Source organism: Rattus norvegicus, chromosome 2, assembly GCF_036323735.1.
Source record: "Rattus norvegicus strain BN/NHsdMcwi chromosome 2, GRCr8, whole genome shotgun sequence".
In the NCBI taxonomy this organism is placed as follows: Eukaryota; Metazoa; Chordata; class Mammalia; order Rodentia; family Muridae; genus Rattus; species Rattus norvegicus.
The window spans coordinates 47,110,314-47,129,165 of NC_086020.1; the positions used below are offsets into that span (position 1 = coordinate 47,110,314).

An 18,852-nucleotide genomic window follows, 5' to 3' on the forward strand; every position below is an offset into this window, starting at 1 on the left:
GTCCTGGGAATTGAACTCAGTATCAAGCATGGCGGCTGGCATCTTTACCTGCTGTGCCACCCTACCAGACCATGGAAATCTTTTCAAATATAAGATAAAATGTTCTAAACCTGTTCTAAATGATTACCTGACTCGGTGAAGTTATGAGACATCACTGGATTGGACACTTGAACTAGATTAATCCTGCAATACACACTAGAGTAGAGAAATACAAATTACTCAGATTTCATAATGTCCTAGTCAGAATGGCTTAGATCAAGAAAAAAAAAAAAACATTGTTGAGGATGCAGGTTAAGAGAACCCTCATTTGGGCTGGAGAGATGGCTCAGTGGTTAAGAGCACTGACTGCTCTTCCAGAGGTCCTGAGTTCAAATCCCAGCAACCACATGGTGGCTCACAACCATCTGTAATGGGATCTGATGCCCTCTGCTGGTGTGTCTGAAGACAGCTTCAGTGTACTTATAAATAATAAATAAATAAATCTTTTTTTTTTTTTTAAAAAGAGGACCCTCATTCAGTGTTGGTGGGGTTGCAAACTGGTGCAGCCTCTTTGACATTGGCATGCAGAATTGCCAAATATTTAAAAGTAGATCTACAAGTCTACCGTGTGACCCATCTCAGTCACTCCTTGGCATCTGCCCAAAGGACTTGACATCACCTTCCACAGACACATGCTCGGCCATCTTCACTGCTACCTCTCTCCTCACTATATCTGAAATGGAAACAACCTAAATGCTTCTCAGTTAGTGAATGGATAGTGAGAATGTGGTAGATATAAACAATGAATACTATGCAGCTGTGGAGAAAACTGCAATTGGCAAGTAAACAAGTGAAGCTGGTGAATAGTGTAGTAAGTGAGGTAAGCCAGGCCCAGAAACGCAACGGCTGCATGTTTTCTCTTTGTGGATCCTCGCTTCCAGGCTTGGGATTTGAGTGAAAAACTAGAAGTATCCAAGGAAGCCAGAAAAAGGGGACCTTGAAGAAAGAGGGTGAGGCAAATCTAGAGTATAGCCTAGTATATATAGTAGGGGATAGGCACAGTGCAGGGGTGATGGGGATAAAGGAAGACCTTTAAAGGGGTGGGGAAGGGCACTACAGAGGGAGAAGGAAGAAATCAATAACACTAAAGATGCTTAAAAGCTATAGGGAGACATTATTTTAGAAGCTTACTGAAAAAATAAATATATGCATGTCCATAGTCATTCATGCATACATGTATGTGTGTGCATATTCAGACATGTTTCATATACATTCATTCATTCATACATACATACATACATATATACATACACACATACATGCATGACACACGGGGGTTTTGGTGCTCCCTCTAAGAGCCAGTCACTGACAAAAATCCCACTACCAAGGTCATAAGAAATCTTCCTTTTAGTTGAAGGCCGGAAGAACACAAGAGTGTCCTAAAATGGTACTTCTTAACCCTTTGGGAATCAAATGATCCTTTCACAGGGGTTTCCTAAGACCAGATATCTACATTACAACCCATAACAGCAGCAAAATTACAGTTATGAGGTAGCAATGCAAATAATTTTGTGGTTGGGGGGTCACCACAACATGAGGAACCGTAATGTACTAAAGGTTTGTACCATTAGGAAGGTTGAGAGCCACCATGCTAAAACAATATAGGTTTTATTGCCCTTGGTTGCCTTCCAAAACTTGAAGGTAAGACAACACTGCTGAGGACACCACACCCCTTAGAAACAGGACTTGGAGGAATTGAGCTGGAATTGTCCTGGGAAACTCCTGACTAAGGACTGATTCACACAGAGCAGAAGATGCTATGTAATCTGCCAAGGGAGAGGAAGAAGTAGTCCTGCCCAGCTGTGAAAACTATGAACCGTAACAATTACTGGATCGGCAAGATCTCCCCAGTGGAACAGCAGTAGTACTTTGATCTTAGGCTTAATCAACAGCTGTGTCTTAAAGGCCCACGCAGTAATAGGAAATCCATGCATGATACTATAAACTTAGCCACGTGTTTGTAGATGAAGTCATAGAGTTGTGCCTCAGTTAGGGTTTTACTGCTGTGAACAGACACCATGACCAAGACAACTCTTATAAAGGACAACATTTAGTTGGGGCTGGCTTACAGGTTGAAAGATTTAGTCTATTATCATCAAGACAGGAGCATGGTGATGTCCAGGCATATATGGGACTAGAGAAGCTGAGAGTTCTACATCTTCATCCAAAGGCAGACAGGAGAAGACTAGCTCCCACATGGTTAGGAGGAGGATCTCATTGCTCATCCCCAGAATGACACACTTCCTCCAACTAAGCCACATCTACGCCAACAAGGCCATACCCCCTAATATGCCACTCCTTGGGCCAAGCATGTTCAAACCACCACAACCTGGGAGCAGAGCCTATTGCCGTGTTCTTAAACCAGTAGAATTTCTAACTATATTTTACATAGTTATCTTTATACTCACAGATAAGTGAAGCAGTCACCCCTCATCAAAGAAGCCTCCATCTGCAGCAGATAGGGACTGTTACAGAAATGTATAAATGGCCAAGATGGTGGAGAATAAATAACTGGGGTGGGGGAGCAAGTCCAACTCATACATGCAATGCAACCCTACCCTGAGGGCTCAGGGAAACACAGCAGAAGATGGGACAGAATGCTTGTGAAGTCCAGAAACTTAAGATGGCTGCTGCTAGATAGTGTCCCCTAGACATGACCGGGAAAATGTCCCCATGGAATCTCAATAGTATGGTTATCTAACCAAGGCTGGCATGACAATGCCAGTAGACATGCCAATGTGTACAAATGAAATTTCATGTAGTCTTACTGTTAGACGAAAAGCTACGTGTGGTCAACTGAGAGATATGTGCTTTCTCCAGGGATGATTTCTGCATTGGATGTCCAATCACAACTGTTCAGCCCTGGGCACATGTGTATATGAGGATTCCTAAATAGACTGACTCCGCAGGTTCTATGTACATGTATATATGTATAACAAAAATAACTACAGAAGAGATCATGAATTTGGGAGAGATGGGGGCACAAAAGTGTCGGGGGAAGCAAGGAGCAGAAGTCACGTAGATGTGGTGCTTATGTATCAACTTCTCAAAATGTTATCTTAGAAAATTCATTTTTTAAATAGTTCTTTTCAAAAGGATGGCCCAAGTCACCTGTTTATAACAGTCTGTTTTTAAAAAGTAAATGGCAGCATTCATGGCAAAGGTTAAAAAGAAACAGAACAATGAGTGAGTGAGGAGATTTATAGATTTCTCAGGGTCTAGCACATGCAGTCAGACAAGCAATTGCCTGTTTACAGTAACAGCAAAAACTGGCTTTTGTAAATACGGAAGACACAGTAAGATATTTTTCTATATATTTTTGTTTAATATAAACCTGAGCATCATATATAAGTTCTACTTCCTGCTCTGACTCTAATCACATCTTATGTATCATTATGAATTTCTCTTAAGCGTTTTATGATGGCACAGAGAACATTATACGGATAAACATTTAAACATCACTCTTAGGTTTTCCGATTTTGTTTCGTAAGTCATTGTAGTAAAATACCTTTATCCATACAAACTTCTAAGACAGTCACAGATGTGATCGAGTTGGAAACACCAAGAAGATTGACTTAGAAACTCTGGAGAGGTGATGGGTGTTACTAATGTGTGTCCCCAAATTTCAGGTCTGACACTGTCATGTGTGCTGTCCCCAACCCCACAATGGCATCGATCAGTACTGATTTCCTCCCTTCACTCAGTCAGCCATGTGGTGGTTTTGGGGATCAAACCTAGGTCCTCTTGCATGCTAGAAAAGCGCTCTATCCTTGAGCTACACCCCAAGCCCATTCAACAAGAACACTTTTCAAGTGATGACTTCTTTGAGTTGAAGTCTTAATGCCTCCTAGTCGTTGCACCTCAATACTAAGGTTGTAGTCTACCATGTTGGGACAGCTTTTCTGAGCTTGATGCAAAATGCAGGACTCCTTTTTCTTAGCGGGACTTCTGCTATTTTTAGCCTAATCTGAGGAGCCCAACCCCCCAATCTTGTACCTGAGAAATGTTACATAGTCCTTAGTGAAATTACTAAACTCAACTTCCTGGAGTGTCTCTCCATGCAAATGCCCCCAGAACCTTCCTTAAGCCTCAGCCAATGCAACTTCATCCTAAGAACAACTCCTTCCCACTCGCCAGGGTTTGTGCATATAGAGCCCTTGATTCACCCTGAATACATGTGTGCTCACAAGCTGTTTCATTAAACCTCATCGAGAGAGCTGTTTCATTGAATGATTTTTTTTTTTTTTTGGTTCTTTTTTTTCGGAGCTGGGGACTGAACCCAGGGCCTTGCGCTTCCTAGGCAAGCGCTCTACCACTGAGCTAAATCCCCAACCCCCATTGAATGATTTCTAAGAGAGCTGTAACACTAAATTTCCCTGAGAAGGCCTCCACCTCCACCCCTGTTCTGCATTTGGTGTCTGACCAGGATCCTGCTGACCCAAGTATTCTGGACTTCTCCTTATCCTTCTCCCACTGGAGTAAAGCAGTGTCTAGACACCGTGAAGGTAGAAGCAGGAAACAAAACCACACCTAGTGAGGCTCCACGCTTCCTGGTGTTTAGTAGGCGTGCATTATTTCTGTGAGCTGTTGGCTCACGGGTGGCCTTTGTGTCTATTTGAGTTGTTTTAATTACTGATGAGTGGGAAGTTTAAGTGTTTTTAGAAATAAGGAAGCTTTCTAAAAGCAGGTTTGTAGAAGCTTCAGGGAGGGACAGAGGTGGGTGTAAAAGGGAAACAACGGCCCCACACGCTTTATAACTTAGTCAAAGTGCATGGCTCTGACCATAACTGATATCTCTATAGTCACAATCTTGCTCTCAGCTCAACACCAGTTCCAAAATAACAGCCACAAAGACCGAAAGCTCAACAAGCCTCTGAACCTCAGGGCTGACTGAGGATTAAATGGGAATCCAAAACTTGGGAACACAGTGCCCTTCAAGTAAATTTTTCTCAAACGACTAAGGATCCAGTCATAGTACAACAGTATCTCCCAGATCACTTAACAACGTAACAGGAACTTTTTGTTCTTACCCCAAATCAAGCTTAGAGTGGAGGGCATCATAAACACTGCAGTTTGACAAGAGCTGTATTCAATAGTCCTAAGCCAGGGTCATTACACCACGCCTTACGGTCAGGCATCTGTCTGCACTGGTCCAGACCGTTTGTAAGAATCCCACAGCCTAGACCTAAGCTTCCTGAAAACTACATCTTTGTAACCTCTAAAATCATAAAGTATGCAATGATTCTAAAAGTTATTTCTTAACACCAAGGGAAAGTTTCATCTCTTGGAGTTGGTATTAATAAATATATATGTTTATTTAGAGCATATATATATGCATATATATATATATATATATATGTCTTAGAGTATCCATAAATAAGCAACTGCTAAAATAGTGGGGGGAAAACCCTACTCTTCAAAAATGATACTAGCTATGTGACTGGGAAAATTATTTTGGTTCCGTATCTCATCAATCAAGTAAATATATTTACAAAAAACGCCTTTACCCAGGTTTTACATAACAGTTAAAACAAACAAACTGTAAGTCACCAAGACCATCAAAAAATGTTCAGATATTCTAGGCAAGTAAGATGGCTCAGGAGGTAAAGGTGCTAGCAGGTCTGAGAACCTGTCGTTAGACTTCCAGGACCAACGCTATGGGTGAGAGTCAACTGTCAAAGTTGTCCTCTGTCCACTACATGGGCACCCACACATGCAAATAAATAAATAAGTAAATAAGTAAATATTTCAAGTTTAAAAAAATATGTTCCGGGGCTGGGGATTTAGCTCAGTGGTAGAGCGCTTACCTAGGAAGCGCAAGGCCCTGGGTTCGGTCCCCAGCTCCGGAAAAAAAAAAGAACCAAAAAAAAAAAATGTTCCTTCATTTTTAGGACAAATTAAATTTAGATCTAGGGCCTTGGTTCTGTATAGATTGCACTTAGCTGGGAAAAGCTAAACCTTGTAAGCAACCAATAAAATGATTACTGTTTCTTTTTAAGATACTGCAATGAGTTCTTGAATGTTGCTGCCATTACAGTTGCAGTTTTGCTTTTATTTTTCAATAGGGTAGGTTTTACGTAGGAAAATAAATTCTGTTGAGCTCATTATATCACAATGTTGTATCTATAATCACGTTTGAGCTTCGGTTCCCACGTAAAGGAGCATAGGCAGGAACTTTGACCATTTCAAAGAGAAGGAAGCACAAACACAGACAGATTTCCCCCAAATGATGAGGTCATGCAGCTTATGAGATGAAATCCAATGAGTCTGAGCCCAAATCCTTAGGTCTACAGGTTGACTTGGAGGAAAACAGTAGGAATCAGTCACCCTGAAATGTGTTCTTAATCAGCAAGAAGACATCTGAAGGAGAGAAGATGACTTCTCAAATCCTCTCTTTCCTCATCTGTGAAAGGAAAATAAAGTCCCTTCTTGGCCCCAGGGCTGTGCTGGCACTGATTAATCATTAAGACTCTGTGTGCTGAACTCTAGTCTAAGCAGAGAACCAAGTGTGAGCAGGTGAACTTTGAACTCTTCAGAGGCACCAGGGAAGAGTTAAGACCTATTTCCTAACTTCTTTACTTATCAGTGCTTTTCATTTGTTTTGAACGTAAGACTCATTTCTCTAAACCCTAGTCTGTTCCTGAGGTTCTTGGCTGGGTTCCAGGTCTAGATCTTTCTGGATCCAGGTTTGACAATCAAGGGACATGGGAAGATCACGGCAGGTTTGTATGTTCATGGTGTACCTTTGTGGTTAGGTAGTTGGAAGCACCCTCTGGAGAGCCCATGTGTCTGTAGAGTTCTTCATTGCTCTGGGGCTCTAACATCCTCAGGGCCTGGAGAACTGGTCTTAGCATAGAGAGTTAGCAGTCTGTATCATTGGTTGTTGGTTGTCTCATTCTGTGTTGCTCTCAACATGTCCCTTGAAGAAGATTTGTGTATTTGAAGGAATGGTATTACAACCGTAAGGAAATTATTTCATAACTCATACAATAGTAAATGTTAAGTTCTACAGCTGTGTTATGTATTTTTAAATCTCTTAATCTCACAGATCAGGGTCTTCTTTTCTTCAGCTCCAACGTTTAACAATCCCCGTTACTTGCCTTGTTGCTGAGACAAAAATGCCTGACAAAAGCAACTTGAGGCTCGAAGTCTAGGGATACAGCCCATCATGGCAGGGAAGAATGGTAGCAAGAGCTCCTGGCGGCTGCCACATTACAAGCCAGGAGACAGAAATGCTACTCGGCTGGCTTCCTCCTCCTCATTCAGTCTGGCATTCGGGTTGTCTCTTCCCACCTCCATTAGCCAAATCAAGCAATTATCCCTCATAGACCTGCCCAGAAGTCTGTCTCCATAGTGACTTTGTTTATTATGTGTCTGTGAGTGTGTAGGTGCACATACACCCAGAGGACAACTTGCAGGATTCAGTTCTCTCCCTCCACCAAGTAACCTTTTCCTCCTGACTCTTCCTGCTGGCCTGTCCATGGTGATTGTAAATCCTACCAAGATGGTCACAGTTAACTGTCAGAATCCCTAACTTCTGGATTCTTTGGGGTAGAAATTAGGGTGCTCCACATGTCCTCCCAAGGGGTTTTACAATTAACAGTAGATTAGGCAATTTGTACAAGGCCATCGGTGTAATAAAGAACACAGTTAAATCAGAGGCCCCAGCTCCTAGGACTCTTTCTGAAGCTAGTTTCCTCAGATACAGCTCCTTTCATACTTTCAAAAGACATTTATTCATATTTTGTCAGCCTGTGGCAGGACCTCGGGGCAATCCTTTTTGAAAAAGAAAAGCTTCATGAAGAGAGCTGCTCCCAAATTTTCTTACTTAAACCAGGAATTAGTATCCTTTTCCAATGAAGGTTCCAGGGCTAAATAGTTCTATCTTTGTAGGTCGATGACCTCTGCTGCACACCATTCAACTGTGCCACCACAATGAGAAAGTGGCGACAACAGTCCATAAACAAATAAGCTACATTCCAACCAAACAGTCAAACAGGCTTGGTTTGTCCCTGTTATTCCCCCCCACCCCCACCCCGTCTCTGACCTAGGCGGTGGTTCTTTTAGGACCAATCACTCTCCTATAAAATGCTTTTGAAAACATTAGTGAAAAATATTCGGCCCTGAGTCTTAGTTAAACAGGGAGGTAAAATTTCTTTCAAAATACATCCATCCATATTTCCAAAAGGCCACTCCACGTCTACTGCACAAAAATATGCCTGAAGTGTTGTGAACTCAGGAAAGATTAATGTAGTACAAACCATTAATGTGTAGGCAAGGAAGCAGATAAAGTCTTGACTCTGCTGTCACAAAGAGTGGTGACACTTTTTATAACTGATATATAACAATAAACATGTAACTGACATTATCCCAATAACTACTTTTATCTTGATCATAGTACAATGAGTTTGCTTTGCCTAAAAGAGATAACAAGGTTCACTTTAAAAAAAATCATCATAAAGACGAAAGACTATTTATCTTTTTTCCTAGTTTTGAGCGAATGTCTCTTCAGAATGTTGGGGCGCTCTTCTGCAGGTGCTGGATGTTGGCTGCGAGATGCTAAGTTTGCTTTGCTGTGGTCTCCCACTTGTTGCCAGCTGAGCAACTGTCAGTCTGGGTCAAGCCAGAACATAGATGGTGCACTCAGACTAAAGTCATTCTGAGGGGTCAGCAGAGTTTTGGGGAATCTCTAGGGAATAGAACGTTAAGATGAGGGTTGGAGAGTAGAGGGTTGGAATGGGTGGCAGTGAAAATGTGTCTCTTTTTAGGCTCCAAAATATAGCACCGGGCCCAGGAATTATAAGATACAGGTGGTCTCAGAGGAAAACAGTAGTCTTTGGTCATGGGTCAGTCAGTCTCTGACAATTGTCAACTTAATGCCCGTTCCTGTCCATAGCTGGGACGTCGCTTGCCAGGATTCCTGTCCCAGGACAATTTCAGTAAGAATTGGTGTGCAGAGGAACTCACATGAGATTTGCAAGAAAGAACACATGACATTTTTAAGGTCGTGTGGACTGGACACTGTGACAGACAGACAGATGTCACCAGTGGGTTCTGCTAGTTCTCTCTTTCCCTACTCTGACTTCACCTCATTTTTTTCAGGGTTCATGACACTCCGCTCAGCCTCCAGTCCAGCTTTAGGCACATGGTGGCAGTTTCTACAGACTTCTTTCCAATCTCCCATCTATGTGTTCCACTCAACCACCAAGCATACCAGGATGCCCTGACTTGTCCGTCAACTCTGCCTTGCTTAGAAATCCTGGTGTCCCACAAACTAGCTGAAGACACCTTCATTAATTCTCCAGCCGTTTGACTCCTGAAAGCCTTTCCAGGCCAGAGCTGCCCACATTTTGGCTGAGAGAAGTTAACATCTTTTGTTTTGATAACTCCTTTCTCCCTGAATTTGTTTTTATTTATTTACCTTTTTTTTGCTAGCAGTCCTCTTCTCCTAATGGACCTCCAAGCACTCAGCCTTGTAGGAAAGGAAGCAGAGGCTCTGATTGTACTCCATGCTATAGCTCTTTCTATTTGCTAAATAAAGAGACCTCTTAGGACAGCTAGCTACTGGACAGAGAATTGTTCAGGGTAAGAAAGAGCCCAAAGAGGAAGGGAAAGATCTCTGGCTGAACTTCTACGAAAATCAGAGAAATCACAACTTCATGGGTTAGAGAGATGGCTCAGTAGTTACGCCCACTTCCTGATCTTTCAGAGGACTAGAATTCATCTCCCTGTGCTCACATGCCTGAGTCTTAGTGGCTGGCCCCAGCAGAGATGGTGAAGGTGAGGAAAATAGGGGGACCTTTCCCTAGTAGTCATTAACATCATAGTCTTGGCTTGCAACTCCTCAATCATCTCTCTTCTAGGGTTCCCAAAATCTTTCTTGGGACCCCTAAATCTTTTTAGACTCCCCCCTTCCTCCCTGATCAGCAGCTCCAGTGTTCTTGTGGGGTCCGTGAACATTCTGCAGAGCTCCCCAGGGCACCGGACCACAGGAACCTCCCACCTTCATTAATTCTCCAGCCCAGGGCTTTTCCTCTAGGGCTCCAGGATCTCTGAGGATCTACATCTCTCTCAGGCTCCCTAGGTTGTCCCCCCTGCCAACCTTCCAGTATCTTCTTTATATCTTCTTCAAAACCCTTCCTCCCCTCCCAGGATGCAGGGTAGTCTCCAACTTCTCCCTAACCCTTCCCCACTGCACCTGATTCTCAGTGGTTCTAGCATGGGAGTGGGCATGGTACACACAGGCTCTCCCTTGTAATAGACAAGTTTGGGGATATGGGAGAGAACAAGGTCAAGAGTGCAGACTGCAGGGGCTGGAGAGATGGCTCAGTGTTTAAGAGCACCGACTGCTCTTCCAGAACTCCTGAGTTCCATTCCCAGCAACCACATGGTGGCTCACAACCATCTGTAATGAGATCTGATGCCCTCTTCTGGTGTGTCTGAAGACAGCTGCAGTGTACTTATATATAATAAATAAATAAATCTTTAAAAAAAAAAAAGAGTGCAGACTGCAGTCCCTAAGCCTGTCCAGAGGGTCTGAGATATACACTAACAGCCTAAATATGGAAGGCTTGGTCCCCAACCTGCAGGACTACTGAGGAGTGGTAGAGCCTTTAGGAGGGAGCCTACTGTAAAGAGGTTATGTCACTGGAATATTAGAACCTCAAATGTCATAAGGTAGAAACAGCCTCTGCCACATTCTGCTACCATGATGTCTTGTACCACCGACCTAAAGTAACAGGTGCCAAGCAATCATGGACCGAAAGCATGAGCCAAAATAACCTTTTATTTTACTAACTTGACTTTCTTGGGCATTTTGTCACAGTAACAGAAGGCTAAAACGTCCAACCAATCTTTTCTCCCCACCCCTACCCAGATCTCCTTGTCCCAAGCCCAGACCTGCATTGGTCATCACTGTTAGAAGGTGAAATGGTCAGGCATTCATCCATATGTCCATGAAAGAGGCAGAGGACATGGCCTCCAGTCACAAAGCCTGAGGAAGATCAAGGAGAGGTGGTTGCTGTAAGGCAAGAAGTTAAGCATCTTACAACTGCCTGTAACTTCAGCTCCAGGGGATCTGGTGTTCTCTTCTGATCTCCATAGGCACCTGCATGTGGCAAGTGGGATACACACAGACACACAAATAAAAAAAATAAAAGAATGAAAAAGCCTGAAGAATAAACGACAGCCTCAGCTCTATTGATGTGAAAGTGCGATGCCTCCCGGGCAGTTGGTGTAAGGGCTGTGGATACTACTCTCTGCTCCCTTCCCCTCTAACGATGTCTGTAGAAAGCTGTGTTGGTGCATAGAGCTCCCAGATGACAGCCCTCTGAAGAGCTGAAGACAGCTGACCTGCCTGACCAGCATAGCCTTCTCCCCCTCCATTGCTTCCCTCATAGAGCGCTCTGGATGCTCTGAGGCTAGCAATTCCTACTTGCTCCTTCAACCTAAGGGAGGCAGGTCCTCTCTTGCCAGCCCTGATTTTGTGTTTTTTTTTTCTGAACCTTACACTGTGTAATCTGCGTTTCCTAAACTGTCCTCTTTCTTCTGTAATACTATCCATGTTTCCCATCAGGAATCTGATTGACAGCATGATTGCTGAGTGTAAAATGAGCCTGAGGACAGAATAAGCAGGCTCCCACATATATCGAACAATTCACCCAGAAAGGAAAAATCAATTTCCAAGGCAGTGTTCTAAGATCATTGTCTAAACAACCACTCAAAACACACAAAAGATCCCCTACTTAAACACAATGGGCACTCAATGCTAACCGTGATCTTGTTTGTTTAATAGGTTTATGGGAAACAGCTCGCTTCATTCTAACTGATATTTTTTCTGTAAATATTCCCTTATGAGTTTAAGCTTACGTTTGGGAGAATTAGTAACCAACACAAGCTAAGAGCCTAGGCTGAAGGCTACCCTTCAAAAGGAGTCTATCTACAGAGGTCTACCAGAAAGAGATTTGTGAAGCCTGTTGTCGAGTTACTTATGCATGTGCAGAGAGACCAGAGAGATTGAAATAAATGGAAAGAAAGCAGAATGGCCAATGTCATAAAGAAAATCAACACCAGTGTACACAAGTCCCAATCTAACATCTGACTCTTCCTGCCTGGACACAACCTTTTGGGCTCTCCCATGACGGGAGTAGTTACTTCTGTATCAGGGATTACATGTATCTACCGTAATTGATGTAAGAGCTGCTTTGCCACCATTATCCCTTTCTATTTTATTAGCTTTTTTAGTTCAACTTTAGATAATTTTTCAATATCGAAAAGAATGTTGCATCTTTAAATTTCTGATCGAATCTGCCACAAATAAATTCTTGGAGTGAGAAGACATCGTTCAGAAGGGTTTTCATGTTCTAGAAGTTTTAGATGGATTTCCAACGTGCACACTCATCAGCTTGCATTCCTAACAGGCATGTAAAGGGTCACACTCTGTTCTTACACAGCTACTGGGTCAGCAAGGCATGAATGTTAGCCTTGATTTTATCCCTCACAGGAAAGAAGTGGCAATTCATTAAAGTTTCCATTTCTAAAATTACAGTGAAAGAATTCTTCTGTTTCAGATAGTTGGGCTTCTTCACCTCTGTGATTTTCTTGTTTTGTGGGTGCAGAGGATCTGAAGACTTCGTGCTTGGACAGTGTCTTAGTCAGTGTTTTATTGCTATGAAGAGACGCTATGACTGCAGCGATTCTTATAAAAGAGAGCATTTAATTGGGGCTTGATTACATTCAGAGGTTTAGTCCACTACTGTCACAGTAGGATGCATGGTAGTATGCAGGCAGACATGGTGCTGGAGAGGTAGCTAAGAGTTCTACATCCACATAGTCAGGCAGCAGGAAAAGGGAAAAATGCTGGGCCTGACTTGAGCATTTGAAACACCAAAGCCCATCCCCAGTGACACACCTCCTCCGACAAGGCCACACTTCCTAATCCCTATCCAATAACGCTACTCCCTAATAACCAAGCATTCAAATTTATGAGCCAGTTGGGGGCCATATTCAAATCACCACACACAGCAAGCACTTTACCTACTTAGCTGTCTTCCCAGCCTCTAAGCAAGTGTTTACACCTGTAGCGGTCTCCTAACTTCTAACACTTGCATGTTTTTGTTGGGCTAGGGTCTGACAGAAACTTTCCTGTGCTCTCTCTTACAAGCCCGTATCTCTCACGCAGTTTTACTCGTCATACATGTAGAAACACGTGCTCCAAAAGGGTTGAGTAACACAATCAGGGAGGCTGCATTATCATGCTAGTTCAATGTTAGTTAGAGCTAATAACTATCTTTCCCCTTACCTCCGAGGAATTATCTTCATAGAGAGCCTGTGCATGTGCCATGACAGCCTAAAATGAAGAGCTAACTGTAGACAGTGGTAAGAAAAAGCCCAAGCGCCAAGGTGAGGAAGCTCCAGGATACTACGCATATCCCAGATCTTTCAGCAGGATCAGGCTGAGGCTAGATGTAACTGCAGCCCAACTGGGGTATGGCCCTAGCCAATCAGATTCAACTCTGTCCAGGTAAAGCAGAGTCTCATCACGCCACACTCAGAATAAAGCAAATGCCCAATAGTAACCAATTAGACTACTTTTGGAAGTCACGTCTTTCTCTGTTTATAAACATTCCTGCTCACACTGCAGGGGGTGCCCTCTGAACTTCCGATTCTGAGTATTGCGGGAGGAAAGAGTCATTCACTCACCTTTCAGCTAAAACATCCAAATTAATTTTGCCAACGTTTTTTTTTTTTTTTTCCCAGCCAGCTGAAACCTCACCTTGTACTTCCCTTTCTCCTCTGGGTACTCCGGGAGAGGTCTTCTTCAATAAATTTCTTGCATAACGACTCCTCTTCTCAGCCAATGTCCAGTGTATCCTAACTGGCCTTTGGGATGTTTCCTGTTAAAGTACAAGCCATCTGATGTCAGACTCTGCCTATGCAATTGGCAGAGAATACCTCAGTCCTGTCAGCCAGGCTGCAACATGGTCAACACTTGAAACACTTTCCTCCAACTTGTTACTCATTAAACTGTATTTTTATGAGAGTTTCCATAGAGATGTACTCAATGCGTGGAGACACACCTATGTTTTCTATTGTAACTCCTGTGGGGCTTCCAACTGTGTATTGTTTTAGTTATTTTCTGGTTTTATATGCTTATTATTTAAACGGCCCGCTGAATACTCGTATCACCATTAATCTAACACTATTTTCTAAATATATCAGCTTATCAGCTTGAAACACCCTATCACATCTTAATGCATACATCATTCTCAAGTTTGCCTTCTGAATTTTAGTTTATACTGCTTTCTATAATGCTGTGACAGTTCCAAAATTAGTGTCTATTTATTGAAGTAATATGGGGTATTATTATGCTATAGAAATACCTTACTATGTAACTCCATTTCTGTTTCAGGTAAACTTTGGAATCCAGGCAGTTAAAAAAGCTGAAGAATTCATTGTATACTTCTGATACGTTCTTGTGCATCTTATGCTTCCATTTACACTGTATAAAAATAACTTGGGCATGTTGTTTAGGATCTCATTATTCCATTGTTTAAAATGTAAGGCTCGGACCCAGTCACTGAGCCACCGATGAGGACTCAGCTGCCTCCTCCTCCAGCCCCCTCGTTCCTAATGCTCCATACACACCCTGACCCCTGCCTTCTCCCGCATGCGGCCGTCTCCTATGTCTGCTATCCAGAACCTTCACTCTTTCGACCCCTTTGCTGATGCAAGTAAGGGTGATGACCGGCTTCCTGCTGGCACCGAGAATTATATCCGTATAAGAATTCAACAGAGAAACAGCAGGAAGACCCTTACAACTGTCCAAGGGATCACTGATGATTACGATAAAAAGAAACTAGTGAAAGCGTTTAAGAAGAAATTTGCCTGCAATGGTGCTGTAATTGACCCTCCAGACTATATTCAGCTACAGGGTGCTCAGCGCAAGAACGTGTGTCAGCTCCTGATAGAGACTGGACTGGCTAAGGACGGTCAGCTGAAGGTTCATGGGTTTTAAGTCCTTGTGGCTCTCTGAAGCTTAAGTGAGGATTTCCTTGCAATGAGGAGAATTTCCCTTCTGTCCCTTGTCACAAGTTTAAAAACCTCACAGCTTGTATAATGTAATCATCTGGGGGGCCACTTTCAACTTGGATTATGCAATAAATGGAGAAGAGCTGGGGGGTGGGGGGGAGTAAGGCTCTGCAAAAGCATTGCTCGGCTCCTGTTGTACTAAAACCATTTGGAAAGAATTGGCATTTTACAATATTGAAGAATGCCTCAAAAGCACCCATTCTCCCTTAGTTTATCCTACTGCTTTTTATTATTTTCAGCATAGTTTCAGTCTTCTTTATATCCTAAACATATTCTTAGGTCATATTCTTATTCACAGTTACTGGAACAACTGCTTCTTGATGATTACTGCACTATGTAAAAGAGCTATTATTTCCTGAGCTCTTATGTCTGTTGTCCATGAAACAATGGTAAATAATTTTCAATCAGGTCGTTCATTTAACTTTAACGTTCCATAAATGTAGCCAGTATGTCTCCAGTTGCTAAGTAAAATCTACAGAACGTTTTGAAACTAAGTCTAATAATCTCCTCATTAAGAAGCCCTGGGATCTCCACGGAGTCGTCGAGGGAGCAGTGTAAGCCTCACCTGAAACATTCTGCACTTGCATGCCTGCCAGCTGGCTTCCGTTCCGATTGATCAATCAGCGAGAGCAGATGTTTAAGTTGTTATGTTTTGAACACCACCTGCATTTCCATCTACAGATTGACTCTCACTCAGATATGCAATGCACCGTACTGTTCTGGGGTCCCAAGGGTATTTAATGAACCATCAAAATAAATGAATGTTTTCTTTAAGAAGAGAACACTTAGTAGACTACTTGTGAGCCAGTGCTCTGCATGTATTATTACCTTCACATGCACAACTTTTCATTCCCTTAAGACTATTTACAAATCTGTTTACCATGTGCCCAGTTTTCAGTTTAGGGTGGAAATGGAGAGAGACAACAGTTAGGATACTGTCTTAGTGAGGGTTTTACTGCTGTGAACAGACACCATGACCAGGCAACTCTTATAAAGGAAAACATTTAGTTGGGGCTGACTTACAGGTTCAGAGGTTCAGTCCATTATCACCAAGGAGGGAGCATGGCAGCATCTAGGAAGGCATGGTTCAGGAGGAGCTGAGAGTTCTACATCTTCATCTGAAAGCTGCTAGGAATGGATTATAGGCAGCTAGGATGAGAATCTTAAAGCCCACGCCCACAGTAACACACTTCCTCTAACAAGGCCACACCTCCTAGTAATGCCACTCCCAGGGCCAAGCATATAGAAACCACCACAGGTACTGTGCAATGGTAGGACACAATGGTAGGCTTCTGAAAGGGTATCTGACATAGTTCTGAAGCCTCAAGAAACTTTCAGGATATGAATTGGAAATTAAAATGTAGAGGGAAACTAGAGATATGATAAAGTTAGCAGTAAAAGACTGTCTTCCTTCTTAGTGGCAAATAAAATAAAGCTGGAAAAGGAGGGTGGGTGATAAGATTTCTGTTTCCTCAGTTTCCAGATTAATGGCCTTTGATCTTAGGTGCTGTTAAAAATTTAGCTGGAGGATCTGGAGAGATGGCTCAGTGGTTAAGAACACCGTAGCTGTTCCTGCAAAGGACCTGGGTTCAATTCCCAGGCCCCTGATGGTGGTTTGCAACCATCTCTAGCTCTAGTTCCTGGACATCTGCACCCTATTTTGACCTCTCTGGGCATTGGGCACGTGTGTGGTGTATAGGCATAAATGCAGGCAAGTGTTTTTATAACATAAGGCAGAATAATACTTTTTAAAGAAAAGGATTTAGCTCTCGAGTTTAGCAAAACAATATATCAGCCATTGTGATATCAGAGGTCTGACTATAAAACAAAATAATATTAATACATAAATAAGATAAAATATTAAAGCAGACTATTTGGGGTTTTCCTCTTTTCTATTTACTTGGAGTCATGCCACCTCGAACTAGAAATTATTTCTCCTAAAAAATAACAAAAACCCTGCTGGTTACCGAATTCTTCTTAGGTCCATAGGTCAGTCAGCAGCTCTGTTGTTTTCACAGGAATGTGGATATTCAATACAGTTTCTAGATTATTCCGTTCCCTATCCAACTTTTCACAGCTACTTCTGTATTTTAAATGTATTACTTTTATTACCCTAATCACAGTTCAATTATGACAACTGCCTTCTTTATGCTCCTGATAAAGAGGATAATTGAAACAGACCTTGGTGTAGAGATAGAGTAAGGAAACTGGAAGGGTGTGGCGGTTTGAAAAGGTCCCCCCCCTCCCCCATAAACTCATGTGTTTGGATGCTTGGCCATAGGGAGTGGCACCATTAGAAGGTGTGGCCTTGTTGTAGGAAGTCTGTCACTATGGGGCAGGTTTTGAAGTCATATTTGCTCAAGCTACACCCAATATGATACACGGTCTCTCCTTGCTGCCTACACACTGTCATGTTTCTCACCATGATGATAATGGACTAAACCTTTGAACATGTAACCCAGCCCCAAATGAATGTTCTCTTTTAAAATACTTGCTGTGGTCATGGTGTCTCTTCACAGCAATGAAAACCCTAGACAAAGGGGGAGGTGTGGGAGAAGGGACAGACATTACAAACCTCGCAGAGCCAAGGGCTTGAATATTATTGGCTACGTTTTGCATTTATTCTTGTCTCTAAAGACCGGCAAACCGCCGGAACCTGAAAGAAACAGACCGGATAAACAGTTCTCTGCACCCAAATCCCGTGGGAGGGAGAGCTAAACCTTCAGAGAGGCAGACAAGCCTGGGAAACCAGAAGAGACTGCTCCCTGCACACATCTCGGACGCCAGAGGAAAACACCAAACGCCATCTGGAACCCTGGTGCACTGAAGCTCCCGGAAGGGGCGGCACAGATCTTCCTGGTTGCTGCCGCTGCAGAGAGCCCCTGGGCAGCACCCCACGAGCGAACTTGAGCCTCAGGACCACAGGTAAGACCAAATTTTCTGCTGCAAGAAAGCTGCCTGGTGAACTCAAGACACAGGCCCACAGGAACAGCTGAAGACCTGTAGAGAGGAAAAACTACACGCCCGAAAGCAGAACACTCTGTCCCCATAACTGACTGAAAGAGAGGAAAACAGGTCTACAGCACTCCTGACACACAGGCTTATAGGACAGTCTAGCCACTGTCAGAAATAGCAGAACAAAGTAACACTAGAGATAATCTGATGGCGAGAGGCAAGCGCAGGAACCCAAGCAACAGAAACCAAGACTACATGCCATCATCGGAGCCCAATTCTCCCACCAAAACAAACATGGAATATCCAAACACACCAGAAAAGCAAGATCTAGTTTCAAAATCATATTTGATCATGATGCTGGAGGACTTCAAGAAAGACATGAACACACTTAGGGAAACACAGGAAAACATTAATAAACAAGTAGAAGCCTACAGAGAGGAATCCCAAAAATCCCTGAAAGAATTCCAGGAAAACACAATCAAACAGTTGAAGGAATTAAAAATGGAAATAGAAGCAATCAAGAAAGAACACATGGAAACAACCCTGGATATAGAAAACCAAAAGAAGAGACAAGGAGCTGTAGATACAAGCTTCACCAACAGAATACAAGAGATGGAAGAGAGAATCTCAGGAGCAGAAGATTCCATAGAAATCATTGACTCAACTGTCAAAGATAATGTAAAGCAGAAAAAGCTACTGGTCCAAAACATACAGGAAATCCAGGACTCAATGAGAAGATCAAACCTAAGGATAATAGGTATAGAAGAG

The 18,852-nt window shown here is 42.8% G+C and overlaps 1 protein-coding gene and 1 long non-coding RNA gene across 5 annotated transcripts in view; one reads left to right on the forward strand and one right to left on the reverse strand.

Moving 5' to 3' along the window:
* LOC120100714 (uncharacterized) overlaps nucleotides 1-17,724 on the reverse strand; it is a 71,610-nt gene extending 53,886 nt beyond the window's left edge. For 3 of the 4 annotated variants that reach the window (XR_010064100.1, XR_010064098.1, XR_010064099.1), the window contains exons 1-2: nucleotides 16,153-17,724; nucleotides 13,814-13,934 (exon numbers count right to left, since the gene is read on the reverse strand). This is a non-coding gene — a long non-coding RNA (uncharacterized LOC120100714). Of the gene's footprint in view, nucleotides 11,147-13,813; nucleotides 13,935-16,152 lie in introns of all 4 variants that reach the window. The other variant, XR_010064097.1, reaches the window with a different exon arrangement.
* On the forward strand, nucleotides 14,223-15,211 carry LOC100359700 (eukaryotic translation initiation factor 1-like). Its single transcript, XM_039103509.2, has one exon. It carries the CDS (start codon nucleotides 14,708-14,710, stop codon nucleotides 15,053-15,055), a length of 348 nt encoding a protein of 115 aa, XP_038959437.1. The 5' UTR covers nucleotides 14,223-14,707; the 3' UTR covers nucleotides 15,056-15,211.
* Nucleotides 17,725-18,852: the final 1,128 nt, after the last annotated feature.

What these genes read in the sequence shown, in the direction of transcription:
- LOC100359700 (XM_039103509.2), top strand. Translation starts at nt 14,708, where the DNA reads ATGCGGCCGTCTCCTATGTCTGCTATCCAGAACCTTCACTCTTTCGAC.